This window comes from Hesperophylax consimilis, chromosome 25 (genome assembly GCF_061612785.1).
Source record: "Hesperophylax consimilis isolate HC1 chromosome 25, BYU_Hcon_1.0, whole genome shotgun sequence".
Lineage (NCBI taxonomy): Eukaryota > Metazoa > Arthropoda > Insecta > Trichoptera > Limnephilidae > Hesperophylax > Hesperophylax consimilis.
In genome coordinates, this window is record NC_142860.1 from 14,250,185 (window position 1) to 14,268,300 (window position 18,116).

General features: G+C 35.6%; 1 protein-coding gene across 1 annotated transcript in view; it reads right to left on the reverse strand.

Moving 5' to 3' along the window:
* Positions 1-7,479: 7,479 nt before the first annotated feature.
* Positions 7,480-18,116, reverse strand: part of LOC149411565 (uncharacterized) — a 104,739-nt gene continuing 94,102 nt past the window's right edge. Inside the window, exons 9-12 of the mRNA XM_089646776.1 lie at positions 15,740-18,115; positions 14,513-14,644; positions 13,260-14,173; positions 7,480-8,835 (exon numbers count right to left, since the gene is read on the reverse strand). Coding sequence (XP_089502902.1) covers positions 8,642-8,835; positions 13,260-14,173; positions 14,513-14,644; positions 15,740-18,115 — 3,616 coding nt within the window. The 3' untranslated portion in view covers positions 7,480-8,641. The remainder of the gene's footprint in view (positions 8,836-13,259; positions 14,174-14,512; positions 14,645-15,739; position 18,116) is intronic.

The window sequence follows — 18,116 nt, forward strand, 5'->3', positions numbered from 1 at the left end:
ATCTCAGGAATTGGAACTATATTAATTAAGGAATTGTATTACTTTCCTCTCAATATTACCTACTAAGAATATACATTGTGTATGTAATACACTATGTACTAACCAAGAAGGGTTAATATGGACACACAATTATAATATTAGCGAGTGAATTATTCTTACGGACAGGCTTTGTGAGAACACTCTTCTCTTCGTTATTTAACATAAAATAGATAAACTTCATTTCAATAGTAATTTACTATTTTCTTTCTACTTTACTGTTATATTTACTGAAAATAATTAGTATTATTCAAAAAGGTTTTCAGACTTGGATACATATGTCATTGTAACTCGCACATACTTATCAACAGTTTACCATATTTTTAAATTGGCTTACCTAGTAACACATACTCACTTTGTGCTATATGTATATAATTTTAATAACTTCTTATATATGTGTATTTTTTTTCTTTAAATTCTTTACTTTTTACGCATTACAAAATATATTGAAATTGTACAGCAGAACCCTGTTGTTTTCTGTATTATTTGATAAAAAATGTGATGTCTTCATGTTAAATATATTTTTTTATGATCACACCATTGTTTTCTTAGATATAATTTGTCTTATTCTTTGGAAATAATACAAATATGGTGGGGCGAGACCCAACAAAAAGGGCCTGTATAAATGTTGGCGATGGGGCTTGTTTGCACAGCAACTGAATTCAACATAATAATTAAAATAATAAAACCCAAACACACAAATAATATGCAGAGAACAAAATAACAAAATGGAAAAAAAGACAATTAAAAGTATAAACATTTAACGGAAATAATTTTGAACAGCTCTACCGGCTACAAAATCTGGGTTAATTCTAACAGCGCCAGACCCACGCTCAGCACCTATTCCACCAGCAATCAGTTCTAAATCTAGATTATGATCAATCACATATTTTGGAAGATCAAATTTATCATCTACACACATATTATTGTGAAGCACAATGCATGCATTGATAACTTTGGACGCCTTTTCGGGAGAAATCAAAAATGTATATTTTATTAAAAAATAAATAAACGAAACTTAAGGTGATGGTTTAGGTAAGTTGAACTGACTTTTTTAAAGGTATCACCTCACAACGTTGCATTCCTCTCAGCAGGCCAACAGCCGAGAGGAAAAATACCTAACCAATTCACTTCTCACCAAAGAGGAGGATCTCCTCGTGGAGGGCCCGATTTGAATTTGCCCTATAAATAGAGAGCCAAATTCTATGAAAAGTCAGTTTAACAACTACCTCTGAAAGAGAATCCTTTCTACTGAAGAACCATAACCAAGTCTCCAAGTAATCTATTCAAGTGTTTTATTAAGTAAATAAATTCAGTTTTTGACCAGTTCATTCATTTCGTCAATACAGATTTGGAAACCAATTCCTTTCTACACTTGACTTAGCCTCACTCCCCGAGACTGATACGTGACAAGTGTGCACAGCACCCTATTCATCTACAGTATCTGTGCGGACGATTAATTGTCTCGTACAACATGAAAAGATCAAATTTCTAGGTTCATCCATTACGCTGGGCCGCGTGTCAAATTTTTTTTTTCATGACTTTTTCACTTATGTCGTTAAGATTCCCACATTATTTTAGAGATTTTCTAGGGCAAATTCAACTGTAGGTTTGTTCAATACACAAGGGCTAAACGTTGCATAATTTTGTGCATGCTTCTTCACTTACGCCGGTAAGATACCAACTATATTTTAGGCTATTGTCCTGTCTTAACCTTTCCGGGAGTAAGTTATGTAATGCTGGCCGTGCTCTGGGGAGTGAGTTTTTTTTACAAAAATAAAAAAATATATTTTTTGATTAAATTTTATGATAGTATGGAAAATAAATAACAGCCAATATCTCTGTCGATAATGATGTAAAATGTTTAAAATTGGTATAAAGTAACAGTAATATGCCCATAGATAGCAATACGATGCATATTTACAGAATATGCAACCCCTGTCGTCCATACTCCTTTGGCGAAAGTGTGTACCGTCGTCCATTAGCGTCCATACTCCCGGAAAGGTTAAACTCTTTTGGTTTTCTTTTTCTTTCAATTTGTCGGGCACACACACATGCCTAAAAACACACTTCTAACAGTGACTTATATTACTTTCTTATTTTAGGGTATTGTCGCGCCTTAAGAATCTTTGTTATGTTTTCTCTATACTTCTGTCCTGGAAATATGGACAACTAACAATTACCACGGAAGTTAGAAGCTTTTGAAATGTGGATATACAGTGTCCTGAAACTAGTGGTACAAGTGGGGAACCGATGAATCTACACCATACCCAAAGATTTAAAACAACATTAGGGCTGGGTCTACGCTTTGGCGTCTTTTAAAGGACAATAAACAGCTGACATTATTGATTAAATTTTGAAAAGTCTAAACCATGATAAAAAAATTATGTCCTGATCGAATGACAAGTTGGTTTTGCTTAGAGTCGTGCTTATTTTGGTAATGAAGCTGTTTAATGATCAAAATTTTGACACAAAACAAAAAAAGGAACAGTAAAAATTCTTGATCCCCATGAAGACTAGTGTAAAAAGTAGCTCGAAAAGATTGAGAACCCTTGGCTTATGGAATCCCCAATTTGGTGGAGCTGAAGGGAGTGGAAAGTAGGAGATTTGAAAGAGAAAGTTTAAGAAGTACCTGGCTATCCTGATCTGGTCACTCAACACGTCTAAAGCAATTTCAAGGGAATATTGATGGAAGGTGTGTTGTCAAGGAAGTTGCCATGCTTCAAGGTGAAAATAAAACAATAGATTTAACTTGAAAATAACATCGCTGTTTATCTGTTTCCAATATACATAATATGATACATTACAACATTATACCCAAGTATTGGATTATTCATTATGGTTAAACGTAACGTAAGTTATAATCTACGCATTCATATATGGCGTAAATTTAATTATTTTATGAAAATACACTTGTTGCAAGTTATACTTTGAAATATTAATACAAATTATTTGTTTGCACCTGAACATAATATGCTATATAACACAATTCTTTCAAGGCACAAACATACAATATTGCATCGTTGATTAAATCCAATTTTGTATTTGTTTGCCTTTCTTGAAATAATTCAGTTGTATACAGGTAAAACTATCTATTCATATTCATATTGCGTATCTACGGGTGCAAACAAATAATTTGTCCTAATATTTCAAAGCATAACTTGCAAAAAGTGTGTGTTCCATAAAATAATTAAATTACATAATGCCATCTATGAACAGAAAGATAATAAATTATGTTCGTTTAACCTTAACGTGATATTAATTAGTCCATATTCGTAATAATAATATATTTATATTTAAATCGATACATGATGATGATTATTAAAAAAGTCACTATCAAGAATATAATATTATGATACAAGTAACACAAAAGGGTAATACAGATTTATAAGACATGAGATTTAATATACAAAAATCAGCACTTGTTAAAATTATTTATCAATAGTAGGTACAGTTATTTTTTCATATAATAAGGACAAAAGGCATTATTTTAATTTCATATTTATGTATTGCGTAAAAATATTTTAAAAAGGTGATGCGGCAATATACAACAAATCTAAAAACATTTAGACGAACGCAGACAGTTGAAGTAGGGATGGAAATCGTAAAGGAAGGAAGACATCGGCTAGAAATGATATCTCCAAGGCAAATGCATATAGGTTCTTCCCAATCTTCATTCTTCTTATATCAACTTCCTTTAGCATCAAAACATCTGAAAAGTGAATGTCATAGTTCTACTAGATCCGGGCAGTTAGTTTATTAAAAATTTTCGGCTACGTCAATGATGTCGTATTTTGCAATTTTAACACTCAAGCTCACACAAGTAACGTGTCGTCACTGATTTGGACTCGTGTGTTGTAATTGCATGAGTGTTTACGTAACACGAACGAGAAATCGGAAAAGAATGCAAGGTTTAATTTTAAACGCCATCAACGTAACATGCATATATCTCATTATGCCGTGCAGGGCCCGCCCTGGCGCGAGTAATATTTTGGTGCTCCTTGTCAAATTGCCTTTTGTGTAAAAATGAATTCAAATAAAGCAAGTGTTAGGAAAATCTGGGCAGTATGAATCATATTACATACAGGTATAGTGAATAAGATTAATAAAGGGATATTTTGATCGCTTGGACGTGTATAGTGGATGGATGAAGTAATGGGTGAAGGATAATGTATGACATGAAAGGAGTCAGGGATGACACGGAAATTCTTGGTGCGATCAGTGGATAAGAATAAAGGGATATTTTGATCGCTTGGACGTGTATAGTGGATAGATGAAGTAATGATTGACCGGTCGGTGGCCGAGTTGACATCGCGTTTGGGTCCCACCCAAGCGTAGTGTGTTCAATTCCTCGGCTGTCAAGTCCTCCATCAAAACACAAGCAACATTTTCCGCTTACTGTGGTGGTAATAGGAGATTTTTCAAACATTGGCAGGTTATTCGTAACCCGGGAATGTTTGTCTTTCTTTTTTAAATAATTCAACAATGAGTTGAAGGAGAACGTATGACATGAGAGGAGTCATGGATGACACGGCAAGACTTGGTACGATTGAGTGAATCAAAGTATTGAGTCGGGTCATGTCACTAGTAGAGTCCTAGGATAAATTAGAAGTGGAAAATAAACAAAGTATAGATCTACTGGGATATTTTGATTCCACTTTCCATGTTTGCATATTTTTAGAGGTGACTGCAACATTATAGAATATAGGATTAATATTAATTATGTATAAACAAGCTGAAAATATGTTTTTGTTCGGATAAATTATTGCAAAGGTCTTTAAATTTAATAAATCATTTAAGGTTTGTAAATTCTCAGGGCAAAGCACATGGTACATACATATTTGTATGTTGATGGACTTTCAGGATTTGGCCAATTTTACAATTTCTGATGGACACCTCAAAAATTGTCCTCATATTCATAGGTGATGTAAAAAGTCAGAATAGAAACATCATTTATTACCACTGAACAAACTGTATCTTTACAGTGATTTATTTATGAGGTATTATGACGTGTTTCGCTACCTCCTTTTTTAGCCAACATTTCGGAGAGCGTTACAGTTGTGTAATAATTACATATCTGACCTGCTGAACGCTGGCTAAAGAAGAAGGTAGAGCAACACGGCATAATACCCCAAAAATATATCACAATAATACTTTTGGCTGTGAAAATCTCAAATTATATCAAACCATACCTTGATCAAACTTCTACATATAAAAAATAATATTTGGATGATTTATATAGCATCATTTTTGAGCAAAATCACCTCAAGGAGCAAGAGCAATTTCGTTAAAAAAAAAGACTTTTCGCTGTGAACTTAACCCAACTAGTCAGAGTTTTTATCGAAAGTTATTAGGGCAGCAATTAACTTCCACAAATTCAAAGATATAACATCTGAAAAAATCTAGCTCTTAATCTAAAATGCCGATGGTTCAAACGTTACCCAATATTTTAAGAAAAATGAAGAATCAATTTTTACATTAACATAAGGTCAGCAATAGATTAAAGCGTGAAGAAGATTTAGACGGCGTATGTCATTTCATTTTCATCACTAATTATATAAACAATAACGTTTTCAGCTTCAAATTCCACATTCCCAGTAACAACTGCAATCATTGTGAATTTCTTCTTCTTCTGAATTGATTTAACATGCATACATGTCTTAATGCTTTGTGAGTTGAAGCGTGTATACATACAGGGTGTATCGGCAAGAACCCGACAAACTTTAACCAGCTATTCCTCAGCACATTTGGAGTAAAAAATGTTATGGGCGCTTTGCTGTCCGGTAACATTTTTTTCCCATTAAAAATAAAAAATAAATAAAAAATCCACACTCCGTCACTGTCATTTGCATTGTTTCTCGAGTTCAACAGCTGTTATTAGCAAGTGTGTCAAAAAGTGTCCTCGCTCTTTCGTACACACTAAATAATAATAGTTAAAAATGAGACGAATGGTGCCGTGCCATTTCGTTGTGATTGTAAAAGCGCGCCAACGTAGGTACGTATGTACATTATTCAACGAAACTCGAACAAAATATTGCCAGACGGGTTTTCAAACTTTGACGAAGGATAAAACATTGGTGACATGTGGTGAAAATATGAATAGTAAATTTTTTATTAAAAAAAATGTTACCAGACAGCAAAGTGCCCATAAATTTTTTTACTCCAAATGTGCAAAGGAATAGCTGGTTAAAGTTTGTCAGGTACGTGCCGATACACCCTGTATATGTCATTACAGTTCAAAGGGTTAAATCAATTATTATTAATAATCAATCAAAATATGTTTTAAAGAGAAAATCAAAGTCTTAAATCTATGAATCTATGAGCGATATTCATTATTTTGTGGTTTATAAAATTTTTGCCTTTTGTGTAAAAATGAATTCAAACAAAGCAAGAGTTCGGAAAATCTAGACAGTAAGAATCATAATATAGGATTAACAATCACAGTTTTATAAACATTATAATTAATTAAAACAATATTGGTTACTCAATTTTATAATCTAAACCTTGCGGTACATTAAATATAATCATTTTATTTTCTATCTATTTACTTTATGTACAGAAAACACTAACACATTAAATTATATAGCCTAGTCACAAAAAATAATTCCAGTCAAATAGTTAAAGAAAAAATAATACAAATTACTTATTCCTTTTTTCTTTACATTCAGTCAAACATTACAATAAGGATTAAAATAACTTAATTATGTAAATATTTTTAATGGGGGATAAAATTAGGTTCTTAACAATAACTTATCGTATTCATTGATAGTCATTAAAATTTGTTATTTTATAAAATGAAAATTTAATATGAGAAAAAATGGGCAGCAGCATTTTTTAGATTGTTGTGTGAAGTCAGCTAAGTCAGAAAAAAAACAACTTTGCTATTTTTTCAGACAGAATAATTCTAAATTTGAATTTTTGACTTATAACTTTATACCAACGATGCACTACATTTATTTTTTATGTTAAAATCGTTTGTAAAGAATTGTCTTTGATGCAAGAAAACGACACCACATTATCATATTTTTTCGTTGGTCATATATAAATCAGAGAAATGATTGCATTACTAGGTATTATTGCTGGCTGTCGATTAAGAAATTTAATATTCTAGATATTATTATAAATGACTGCCGAATGAAGGCAGTTCATATTTTCATTTATTCTTGAATTATTTTTTTTATAAATTCTAATATTTTCAATTCAAATTGTAAAAATTTTCGCTTGTCTTATTTCAATGTTTATTAGTTTATTTTGTTGAGTTATATATGAATGTCAATGTTAAAATATAAAGTCAAAGAAAATCTTAGTAAAATATTAATTTAGTCAAATAGATATGAAATATATATTTTTTAAATATTAAAAAAGTTAATTTTTATAAACTGATTGGAATAGCATTATGCTAAAATAACTGCAAAATTATATTTTTCACAATTGTTTTGGAGATTTGATTAAAGATTTATGGCTATGTGTATTTTAATAAGTTGAATTTAATAAATACATTGATATGGTTTCATCAAATTTATAAAAAAACAGTAACAAATCAAATAAAAAAATTTATATCTGCAGACTTTCAAATTATGAAAAATTTAAGCATGTTAAAAGATGGAGAATTATATTGACATTATTAATTTATTTTATTAAAAATATGTGATAGTTCATTAAGAACAATTCAATTTGTCAAATGAGCAAAGTAATAAAAATAAAATATTTATTAATAAAAAAATTATAGTCGAAATGTCTTTTATATATTTGTACAGTGTATGGTTTTTTTTTTACACAAAGGTACACGTTTTAGACTTACGGCTATAGTCCAGTCATGTAGATAACCACCCCATTTCAACTAACGACTGAGAAGGATATCTTAGGAATTGGACTGCAGCGATGATTCAGATTGATTTATAACAATAGTTTAATGATTAAATATAAACAATTATTGTTATTCTTCACAATAGCCTGTTCAAAGCAACACATAATAATTTCATCAAAATTGTCAGATTGTGTTGAAGAAAAATATACTTGAAAAGTGGCCAAAAAGGTTGGGAACCTCTGCTCTAAGAAAAAGAAGTTGCGAGTTACGAAAAAAAATTATAAGGAGCCTTTATAAGCGCTTCCCGGGTGAATAATCTTGCAATAATCTACTTATTTTACATCATCAACTTAAAGCATATCAATAATCACAAAAATATATACACACATTTTTTTAACCCCCTAAAGGCTGGTCTTTTATATTTTTATTTATTAATTAATTAAATTAAATTGAATAAGTTAATTGTTTAATGTTTTTCGCCCATCGTGATCGCCCGGGATGCGGCAGAGTGCACATAATATTTTAATTGCAAAAAAAAAATTGCAATCATAAAATGGTCAGTTTTGAAAATGAAACTACGCCACAAGCAGAAGTCATCAAACATTTAAAATTTAGACAAAGAATTATCGGGTGGACAAAGATAGTTTGAATTGAGGCTAGAACTCAGACTCGTCCGTACGACGAAGTCTGACGAATTATCAAACAAAAAATGTCAATCATGGTCATGAAACATATAAAATTCAGACGAAGAATCATTAGGTGAAAATCGACAGTTTGGATGGAGGGTGGAATGCAGACTCATCTGTGCGAGTAGGTCTGGCGGCGGGAGCCGTGGACGCCTGCTCGGCTGTGGTGCTGGGCGGTGTGGTGGTTCTGCTGCTGCTTCAGGCTGGTGGACTGGAAGCACTCCTCACACACGCGCACCGGTTTTAGGTGTCCGAATCGAGGAAGCGGAATGGAGTTTGAGCTGCAGGAGGCGCAGAACACTTTTCCTGGAAGGTGAAACAATGAAAATTAAAAAGTGTAGAAACTAACTACGCAATCATGAAGTCTTTTCTGCATAGGGGTAGGCAGATAGGATGGAATGGCACACAATTCTGTCGTGGCACACATTGGTTGCTTCATTCATATACTTACAAGGCACACCGTTGATAGTTTCGTTGTAATCTTTCCGTCTTTTGTATAAATATAGCATGATATAAATTGATTTAAAACTACTTTTTTTTTAAAAGAAAGACATGTGTTCCAGGGTTACGAATAACCTGACAATATTGGAAAATCTCCTACCATCACCACATCAAGTGGAAAATGTTGCTTGTATCATGATGAAGGACTTAGCCAGCCGAGAAGATTGAACTCACGATGCTTGGATGGAACCCAAACACTATGCCAACCAAGCCACTGACTGGTCAATTTTCCATTAAACTTTTATTAACCTCTTGTTCGCCAGCGTATCGGATTCTATTAAAAAATCATTTCTCTGAATATAACTAGCTATTCTGGGGAAACCGTGGTAGATTATATACTATTTAAAAAAAATATTTAAACACATTATCTGGTAGGACGGTACAATTTACAAAAACATAATTTTACAAAAAAAAGTAAGTTATTACGAACATAGAATCAGCTGGCACACGGTGAAAATTTTGCGTCGGCGATCAAGAAGTTAATAGTCAATTAAAATTTGTGTATATATAATTCTTGATTTAAAAAATTTCTCCACACACTTTCTTCCTTTTTATTATTTATTCATCATACCTACCTATCCATTAGTTAACACACTGTAGTCGGGCGCTTCAAACAATAGACTCTAGCCTATAGCGGGTGTTTTTCGCGAATAGCGCAAAAATATATCGCTTCAGCTAAATCTTCATCAGAATGGGCAGACAAATTATCGACGAATATTTCCTCATGACTTTCGTTATTATCTGAAGACATTTTTGAAGGGTAAAAGAAAATATCAATTAAATAAATTCCACTCATAGACATATGAATATTAGGTAGACCTGCCCTAAGTGATTAAAAGCGTATTATCCCCACTCCCCATACCGGTTCCATTGAGCCGGCTGGGCTCGCGTACGGCCTCAAGTGATATTTGAAAACGTGACGTCATCATTCTTGTGCGAACTATGGTCGAGGCATCATCGGTTCATTTTACGAAATAACACGGCAAAATGTTTACTTGTACTATGAAAACTGGTAAAAATAGATGCGAAAAAAGAGAATAAACCCAATTGTCGTATTACATTCCATATATAAGCATTATTTTATTTTATTTTAAGCATATTCACATCGTATAATATGAATCAGTTGTTACTATCACATCGAGAAACGTCTGGACGCGAAACACAAAGCTGGTTGGTTGCTGGGAAGTAAATTATGAACATTTATAAAAGTGTCTTAACTAAATACTCTGAAACTAACTACGACTCTGAATATAGAAGCTGCCTTACTTTGCCGAATTTGGACTTCGCAAATTTGTTCATAACGTGGCGAGTAATTTGCGCTCCCATGTAAAAATGTCTATTCATTCAAAGCAGATTTTACTTTTAAGAAGAAAATGGTGATATTATAATGCGAGATGCCTATTTACTGTCAGATTGATTTATTGACGAATCACAGTCATCTTCACTCCCTTCGTTCTTCAACAGTTGATTTTACCCCTCGCCTTTATCTTCTCGTCTATTAATTCCTATGTCTGTGATTCCACTAAAAAAACACGTCTGTTTTGTAACTCTGTATATCATAACTAAAGCATGTGTATATTAGCGCCACTCTATCTTCACAAGTAACGAGTGCCAGGAAAAGTCATTCAGGAAATGATTATTGTAATAACATCCTCGGGATTATCTCATAAGAGAGGTCCAATGAATTTATAACACGTCATAAGAATATAATAGGTACTCATATTCCCAGTACAACTAACAAACAATCTTTGAAATTTAACACGATAAAATTGCCTAATTATTGCAAGAGTATGTGTGTACATAAAAGAAACAGGAAATAATAATAATAATTTTCCTTCCTCGTCTTTGAAGTGGAGCCGGCGTAAAGGGTATTTTTACCCGTCCCGCTGATAAGCACCAGTCGGCCGCGCGGGTAAAAATACCGTTCCCGCTCATAGCGTGTTAAGATTAAGAACCATAAAAAATTACTAAGATACATTGTATGGACTTATGTAGCAGATACTTTTTAAACTATTTAATATACATAACTTTTCACTTGTAATAAAATGTGTATTGAACAGAAAGAAAGGTAAGAACAGAGCTCTTAAAAGGAGAATTATGTTTTACTAAGCTTGATTAAAACTGACTCAAATATTAAATCCACTCGATTGTGTTATGGATCTTGGGGCATTTCCTTTCTTCAATTTATTGATACAAATGTTCCATTTAGCCAAACTGCCCACCAATCCGTCTCACTAACACCCACTGGATATTGTAGATCTCCTTCCCATTTGAATTTCAAAACAGTTTTGTAAGGAAACATAGGTCCAAATTGGGCCCATATTTGGATCACGAAACTCGCCCACACATGTGTTATTCAAGGGCTTGCACGGATAATTAAAATTTTGGACATTTTGATTTAAATATTGTCATACATGGTATTAAAATACATACGCCTCAGGAATCTCATTTCTACTGCATTCAGCAAACTTTCATTCAGTTCCGTGCCACACATCAGGTTAAGCATCAGAACGACATAATAATACACGGTGTACGGAAACTAGTTGGAAAATGAAAATAACATAGAGAACCCAGAATACGAGGGTGGGTCAATAAGTCCTTAGAAAAGCCGACAGGTGGCGCGACTAGTACTGTAAGCGGTTTGTTTTCATGCAGCGGCACTACCGATTCAGTATGCTGCGAAGTTTCAAGCAGATTGGTCGGGTTGTTGTGTGTTTCTCGTACATTTAAAATTTTTTTTTTGCTTGTTTACAAAAATGGAGAAAATTGAGTTTAGAGCTGTTATTAAACATTTTAATATAAAAGGGTTAACAGCAAAGGAAATAAAAAATGAGTTGGATTTAGTTCACGGCACATCTGCTCCTTCACTTGCAACTATTTATAACTGGTTAAATGAATTTAAACGTGGTCGTACATCAACAAAGGATGAACCACGCTCAGGACGTCCTGTAGAGGTGACTACACCAGAAATGATCAATAAAATCCACGATATGGTGTTAAGTGACCGAAGATTAAAGTTGAGTGAGATAATTGAGGTTGCAGGGATCTCAAAAGGAAGCGTCATTTCTATTTTACATGACAAATTGGGCATGAAAAAAATTTCTGCAAGATGGGTGCCGCGTTTGCTCACAGTCGACAATAAACGCAATAGGGTGGTGGCCTCTAAAGCCCTGTTGTCGCTCATGCAACGCAATCCGGATGAATTTTTTCGTCGCTTTGTGACTGTAGATGAAACATGGATACACCACTATACTCCCGAGACGAAAGAACAGTCAAAGCAGTGGATTGCGAAAGGCGAACCATGTCCAAAGAAGGCGAAAACCGTAAAATCAGCTGGTAAGGTTATGGCTACTGTATTTTGGGATGCACGTGGAATTATTTTTGTTGACTATTTGAAAAAAGGAAAAACAATAACAGGGGATTATTATGCATCTTTATTGGACCAGCTAAAAAACAAAATTGAAGAAAAACGGCCTCATTTAAACAGGAAAAAAATCCTCTTTCATCAGGACAATGCCCGTGTTCACACATGTTTACGATCAATGGCTAAAATTGAAGAATTGAAGTTCGAATTGGTCGACCACCCACCGTATTCGCCAGATTTAGCCCCCAGTGACTTTTTCCTTTTCCCAAACTTAAAAAAATGGCTAAGTGGACAACGTTTTTTTTCAAATGAAGAAGTCATCGATCGGACAAATGCTTATTTTGAGGACCTTCCGAAAACTTATTTTTCTGACGGTTTAAAAAAAATTGAGAAACGTCTAACCAAGTGTATTGAGCTCCAAGGAGATTATGTTGAGAAATAAAAAAAAAATACAAAAATACAAACTGTTTTAATGCTTTTTCTAAGGACTTATTGACCCACCCTCGTAACTAAGTATTTTCACTCTGAGCATTCAGATTTTCAAAACTAATGGATTAAAAAACTTTTGGAGACGGCTTTACTCTTCGACGCATTTTAACACAGTAAACAGCTGATAATAACATCCTAGCAACTGTTTTTTTTTTTTTAAATTTGACTCGAAAACGGAAACTCAAATCAAAAAAGTTATCCCACAAATCGACTGTATTTAGATTAGACTGGATTTAGATTCACCAGTTTCCCGCTTGTACTACTTGTTTCCGGAGACCATGTATACTACCGCCAAATCGTCTAAGCTTTCCTCTTTGTAATCTGTTTAATTATTGCACTTACATCAGTTTTGCATTATCTTTGGAAATTTACTTACCGCAGTTTCTACAATGGTGCCGTCTCCTAAAAGCGGTAAAGTGCGATCCACACCTCATGCAGTCCGGTGCCGCTATATCTGGCACCCATTCAGGTGCCCTCTCAAAACCGGCGCTGACAGACTGCGATCTGTGAGCTCTATCTCCGGTTCTATCACCAGCTCTATTTCCACTTCTGACACCATCTTCCCCAGCATCACCAACTGACCTCAAATTACCTCTCGTATTCAATCTAGCACTCACATTTTCATTGAGCATAGTTTGTTCAGCGACGACTTGAGAAACACGCGAGTTAGAACCGATACTCTCAGTATCGTAGTAATTCCCCGTCGTCGGATTTCTGTTTGAATCGGACGATGTACTTGATGAACTTCGAGATGGCGCATTTTTCCTCGTCAGCGAATGCGGGCTTCCATTATTATCGGCCAAAATTTCGACATGCTCACTATGCGGAGTCGCACTGATGTAATTCGCCGAACTCCGCGAATTTAACGACCGTTGTGATGACGGTTGAGAGTCTCTACGTTCATTCAGATCATTCTGTGTGTTTTCTTCAGTGTTGGAAGCGCCTTCCAACGCGGTCAAGCTGTGCTGCGATCTTCTAGAAGTAGGACTGTTATCCGCGTAGACTTCCTCAGCAGAGTAGATGCTATCGAAGGAATCTCCGTTAGTTAAAACCTCCGATTCGGAGACTTCATACTCTATGGTTTCAGCGTTCTTTTGTGAAGTGGATTGAGGGTTTTCGGGAGTTGGATCTTCGGGTTCCGCTGGTTTCTCAGGCTCTATTTCGATGGTTTGATTCATGAGGAAGACAGATTTTAGGATGTTGCGGAGGTCTGTGGCGAAGTTGGTTTGAAGTTGATCGGCTACTCCGGCTATGCAGACGAAAAGGCGATGGATAAGGTCTTCACTGGATCTACAACAGAAAAGAAAAAAAAAATTGTTTACATTTTTGTTTATGTGAATACATACATATACATGTGGTTTACAAATTAAAATACCACTTTGATCTATTCACTTGATAAAAAAATACACAAAGTGAATATGAACTCTGGCAGTTACAAAACAGCTTCTTAATAAATATTACAAAAAATAATGTTGAAAGCCCACCACTCTGATGAGATCTGAATAGCCAGGTACTTACCATCTTCCTCTTACTCATCTGCTTCCCCTCCCCACATCCTCCCCCAATTAGTCCCAATGGCTCTGGACAACTGGAGAATATATTCCAGTCTATATAATGAACCCATCTTACCTAAACTTGGCCCTAGTGTGGTGTCTGGAAGCCAATTCCTGGGCCTGCAGTGCCAGAGCTATTTCCTCGTCATCAGCACACTCCGAGTGGAAGGAAGAAGTGGCACTGGACTGCGATGACTGCCAGTCTCCACTGTTAAAAGGTGAGATTTAAATCAATTTCAATCAAAAGGCATCCATCTTTTGCACATTTGCTTCCAGAAGCTTTTGATAGGTACCATTAAAATTAAACATATAATGGGACTGCCCATGGGAGTGATTGGCACTGAATTGGTTAAAGATAAAGTTAAGCCAATGTTTGGTAATTTCGGTTATGTAACATAAGTAACAGTCTTTGAAGTATGATAAACAATCGAGCGATAGCTATCCACATTTGATTCAATCACAAAGTGATTTTTACTAATTAAAATAAATTACGAATTTAACAATTTTTTTTATAAAACCTATGCGAGTTTAAACCGCAGTATGGTATGTTTCCATATTAATATTCGGAGGTATGATATTAATTGAATCAAATGGCCGAATCGTAAATCGAACACCTGGAAATCTCCATCGCTCGAGTTGTTAAAGACAAGTCAAAAAAGAAGCAACAATCTTTGAAATATATTAAAAAAAAAAAAAAAAATAACCAACTATCACGCCATGCAGGGGTAGGCAGAGAGGACAGACTGCGAAACAACTCTGTCTTGGCACAAACTTCTTGCTACAGTCATACATTGTCTCATATATACGCTTCTGTTATTCTGACTCTTGACACAGCCAGACTGAAGTATTTGGGTAACTTGATCGTGCCACGTCTTCCTCGGGCATCCCCGACTTCTTCAATCATTCACATTCGCATCATATATTCTCCTTACACTCCTTTCTTTGTAAATTCTCTCTACATTCCCAAACCATCTAATCATCCCTTTCTTAATCTTAGTCATTATGCTTCCATCAGTGTTGCATTCTTTGTGAATCACCATATTTCTCACACAATGTTTTACACACATATCCCTCAGAGATCTCATTTCTACAGAATCCAGTCTACTCTCATCAGTCCTCTTTTAGTTGAAATTATTTAATGTTAGTTGAAGTTATTTCCTAATGTATGCCTCACTGCCATACATTAGGAAATAATTAAAATTAAAATGTGTATGTATTAAAAAAAATAATATCTGAAGCTATGTGAATTGTATGAGATTAACCAAATTTTGTGTTCAAAGAAATAAAATAAAATATAAGTTACCCGTCATCCACCAGCTGGTCCAAATTCAGCCTCATGGGGCTGCGCTGCTCCACTCGCGACCTGTTCTCCAGGACAAACCTTCCCGGAGACCAGATCCTCGTTTCCCGCGTGGATCCCCTCGACTTCTTCTTCTTGCTCTTCAAACTGGAAGCGGACTTTCGCAACTTCCGCTGGTTCAAAACACCTGTTGCGTTCGTACACGTACTCAACTCCCGATCGACCGACTCGACCGATTCTACAATTTGATTTTGAGGCAAAACATTAACATTAGAATTATAAACACTTTCAGAATTAATTTCATTTTCATCCACTTGGACGATATTTCTTTCGTGCGCGTTTGTCACTATTGGAATTTCACTATTTGAAACAGAAGCACTAACGCTACTTTCGTTCAAACTACGAGTACTAATATTATTATCACAATTTTCAACCTTATCAATAACACTCGCGTCTAAATCGTTACAAGTCCGACTGGGCGACGATTCTACTGCAGTCGCCGCAACACTACTATTTTCATCGGAGAGCTTTTCGGCAATCGGATTTGAACACAAAATTTTATCACATGGCGATCGGTTCACCTCTGTTCTGTCACTAACGCTAATATCACTCAAGTCTGCCGTTGGCTCACTGATTAGATTCTGAACGAACTCGGGGCTTTGCATCAAGTTGTGAGAAGGCCCTGCATCGTTCTTCTGAACATTAGCGGAATCCTCGGAATAATTAATATGCAGGGAACTTATCACGTCTGGTTCGCTGCTGTCGGATAAATTGATAGTCACGGATCCCTTATTGCTCGACGAGAAGGAACTTCTGAGTTGCGCCGGGTCGTCTAAGAGGACTTTGTCATCGCTACTATTCAGTCTTTGTTTATTGTCGCTCGACAATATGCGGTTTTGATCCATGAAGTGTCCGTGAGACGTGTCTTTATCTATTTCGTTGCTAATGTTTTGAACAGCAAAACGATCTTCTCTATCATTCGCGTTCATGGACGACGTTGCCTTATTCTTTTCACTGTGGAGATCTTTGATTTCAGAGTCTGGAGTCCTGTCCAAACTCGTATTCTCTGTACAAATACCTGAATCGCCAGGAGTGGGTTCATTGTTATCACTGTCGTAACCAATCAAGAACTTTGCTCTCTGACGAGCCGCATTTTCTTCTGCGTGATAACCGTCGAGCCTCTCGGCGGTGATTGTCTCATTACTAGCAGAATAAAAGCCAGCTACGTCACAGTTTGCCAAGGCGTTAGAAGTATCGGCGGTTTGGGCTAGAAATCTATTGTGGAATTCTTCATTCGTCAATAGCAAAGAACTCAAGTTTGCATTTGCGACGGATATCGAATCACTGAACAAATCATTTTCTAAATTGGCTGATTGTTGGCTGATCATCATGGGATTGTTGATCGGATTCAGAAACAGGTCTTCGTCATAGATTGCGGAACTGTTATTCGATAGGGTCGACAGAATAGCCGGTTCGTGACTGATTGCGTTAGGAATAAGATATCCGTGACTCGTGGAAGGCATATTTGCCAACTGTGAGATGACTTTATCACTGCGCGTCGGCGAATAGTTAACATTATTAATAGAACTCTGAAATTCGGCTCCGTCTGATCTGTGCATCAAATTCGACACATCGTTGGAAGAATATGAATAAATTTGTGCGGCAACTTGGTCCTGTAATAGATTACTGATGGAGGTATCAATGAGAGAATAATTCCTACCAGAATCCATAGAATTTTCCGGAAGATCTCCGTAAGTTATCTGAGAGAGTTTATCAGCGATTTCAGAAACTTGATCGGAAAGATTGGAGACCAAAAACTGATCAGGAAGAAGGATGTTATTCTCTGATGCGATTGGATTAATATTCACAGAACTAGAGCTAGTAGCTGCCAAAGGATCAAACATGGATAAGGCATTACTGGATAAGTTCCTGATCATAAAATCATGGGAACTTGACGTGCTTTCATTACGGCTGGATTTCCGACTGGCATGCGAGAGGTTGGAATTTCTTCGTTCTGCTCTCGTCAAAGTGAGATTAAGATTCTCTTGTATCGTCTCCAGTTCTTTATTGACTGTAACTTCACATTCCGGCGCTTGAACATTGAGCCTAATGATGTCTTCCTTCCGAGAATGGAACTGTAACTCTTTGCTATCATTATTATCGACTGTATTATCATCAACGCTGGATTCAATCTCGTTGTCTTCGTGGTCTTGAAGAGTGTCGTGCGATGGTTGGATGTCTCGGAGGGATTGGGCGATGGCTGCTTCGTAAGACATTTCCTCGGTGACAGACCCTTGCAGGGCGTTGAAGCCGTCCAGAATCGGAGACATGACTTCCATGTTTTCAGGCAGGTAGTCAGAGTCGTTAATTAATCTCGCAC